Source organism: Limulus polyphemus, unplaced genomic scaffold (assembly GCF_000517525.1).
Source record: "Limulus polyphemus unplaced genomic scaffold, Limulus_polyphemus-2.1.2 Scaffold1283, whole genome shotgun sequence".
Classification (NCBI taxonomy): Eukaryota; Metazoa; Arthropoda; class Merostomata; order Xiphosura; family Limulidae; genus Limulus; species Limulus polyphemus.
In genome coordinates this window covers 6,330-7,969 of record NW_013666893.1, presented here as the reverse complement: position 1 = coordinate 7,969, position 1,640 = coordinate 6,330, and the positions used below count along the sequence as shown (strand labels likewise).

General features: G+C 39.4%; 1 protein-coding gene across 1 annotated transcript; it reads right to left on the bottom strand.

Annotated features, from left to right (window-relative positions):
• Nucleotides 1–275: 275 nt before the first annotated feature.
• Nucleotides 276–1,430, bottom strand: LOC106462919 (the record flags this gene model as incomplete). The annotated part of the gene is made up of 1 exon (XM_022390326.1): nt 276–1,430. A coding segment is annotated over one exon (1,058 nt), but the record flags the coding sequence as incomplete, so codon positions are not given.
• Between the last annotated feature and the right edge of the window lie 210 nt (nt 1,431–1,640).

Genomic DNA, 1,640 nt, shown 5'->3' with positions numbered 1-1,640 from the left:
AAAAGCAGTGCTATTTTAAAAAGTTTATATTAGTGACGTTTATTATTTTACCAAGTAGAAAACAAAATATATACAGATTATTTTCACAACCTTATAAACCTTTTGTGTTATACCCACGTAAACAGTACGCCCAACAAAATGTGTTAAATAGTAACAATAATAAGATGTGATGTTTCTGAATACAGAATCGCGGTTAGAAATGAAAAGTTTGGAACTGAGTTTTATATTTCTTACATATAAGGTGGGTATATTTTTCATTTCATGAAATCTACTGTTATGTATTCATAAAAAATATATGGCTGAAGTAGAGCCCCAGGAGAACGGTGGAATAATACCCATGTATGTGTTTCCTTTTCTTTCGTTTGCTGTGTTTCAGTTGTCATCCTCTTCGTCTGGAAGTATTCCGATCCTCCGGCCTATGCACTTAACAGACTTGGTGACTTCCTCTTGAACTAAATTAAAGGACATGGCCAACAGAGCCATGCCAAACAATAAGTAAAGTGCGCACAAACCCAAGGTTAGTTGTGCGTCTTCGGATAACACAGCTGTACCGGGGACCAAGTCTCCAAATCCAATAGTTGTCAAGGTAACGAAGCAGAAGTAAGAGCTATCCAAGAAATTCCAATCTTCCCAAATGGTAAAAAGAAAAGCACCGCCACAAATGTAACCAATCACGATGGCGGAACACAACCAGATGGGCACACTCACTTCTTCTTCTTCTTTGTCATTTCCCTCAGATCCAGACTCTTCCTCCTCTTCCAGGTTAAGATCCAATATACCATCCTGTTGACGGGTCTGCAAACTAAATTGATCAGATCGACGAATTTCTCCTAGCGGTAGGCTATAAGAATAAGAAAGTCCAGGACGTTCCATAGACGGACGAGAGAAGTCAGCGGGAACAATTTCTTCTTTTTCAAAAACGTACTTGTTAGAAATCACAGGAATACGACCAGAATTCATATTGTCTGCACTGTCAGTCTGTTGAGGGGCACTATTTTCAGGAGTAGAGTACTGAGGTGATCTAGGAATTGCAGACGATGTTGAGACAGTAATTATAGGAGAACTTAGGAGTGAGATAGGACTACGGGTTTCAATGTCTGACAACGTGGTACCTGGTGCAGTGCAATAGCTGCTCCTGTTTATGTTGTCCACATGAATCTCTTGAGTGGTCTTCCTTCCATATTCCATGGTTGAACTTTGGCCTGATGTGTAACGTTCAATATGGCGGATGGAAGACCGCGATTTCCGGGACTTTTTGTGCGGCTTGATGCAGAGATAGCAACATACTTTCCAGTAAATGAACTTAAAGGACTGAGCCATAGCATCCCCGATGTTAGACAGGCACAGCAGCATCAGTGGAATACCCACGATGGCGTAGAGAAGAGTTACTAACTTTCCCCAAGGAGTTTTCGGGGCGATGTTTCCATAGCCTGTACAAGAAAATAAAAAGAGTGTTCCTATATATTTTGTCTTAACCTTAAACAATTAAGTATAACTAACCACAAACTTTAGCTATAAATTAATAATTAATCTAGAGTTTCTTCTTTTTTTTAAAAATCTTTTGGTGGACCTGTTTGTTTGTTTGATACAGATTTCGCACAAAGCTACACTAGGGCTATCTGCATTATCTGTCCCTAATT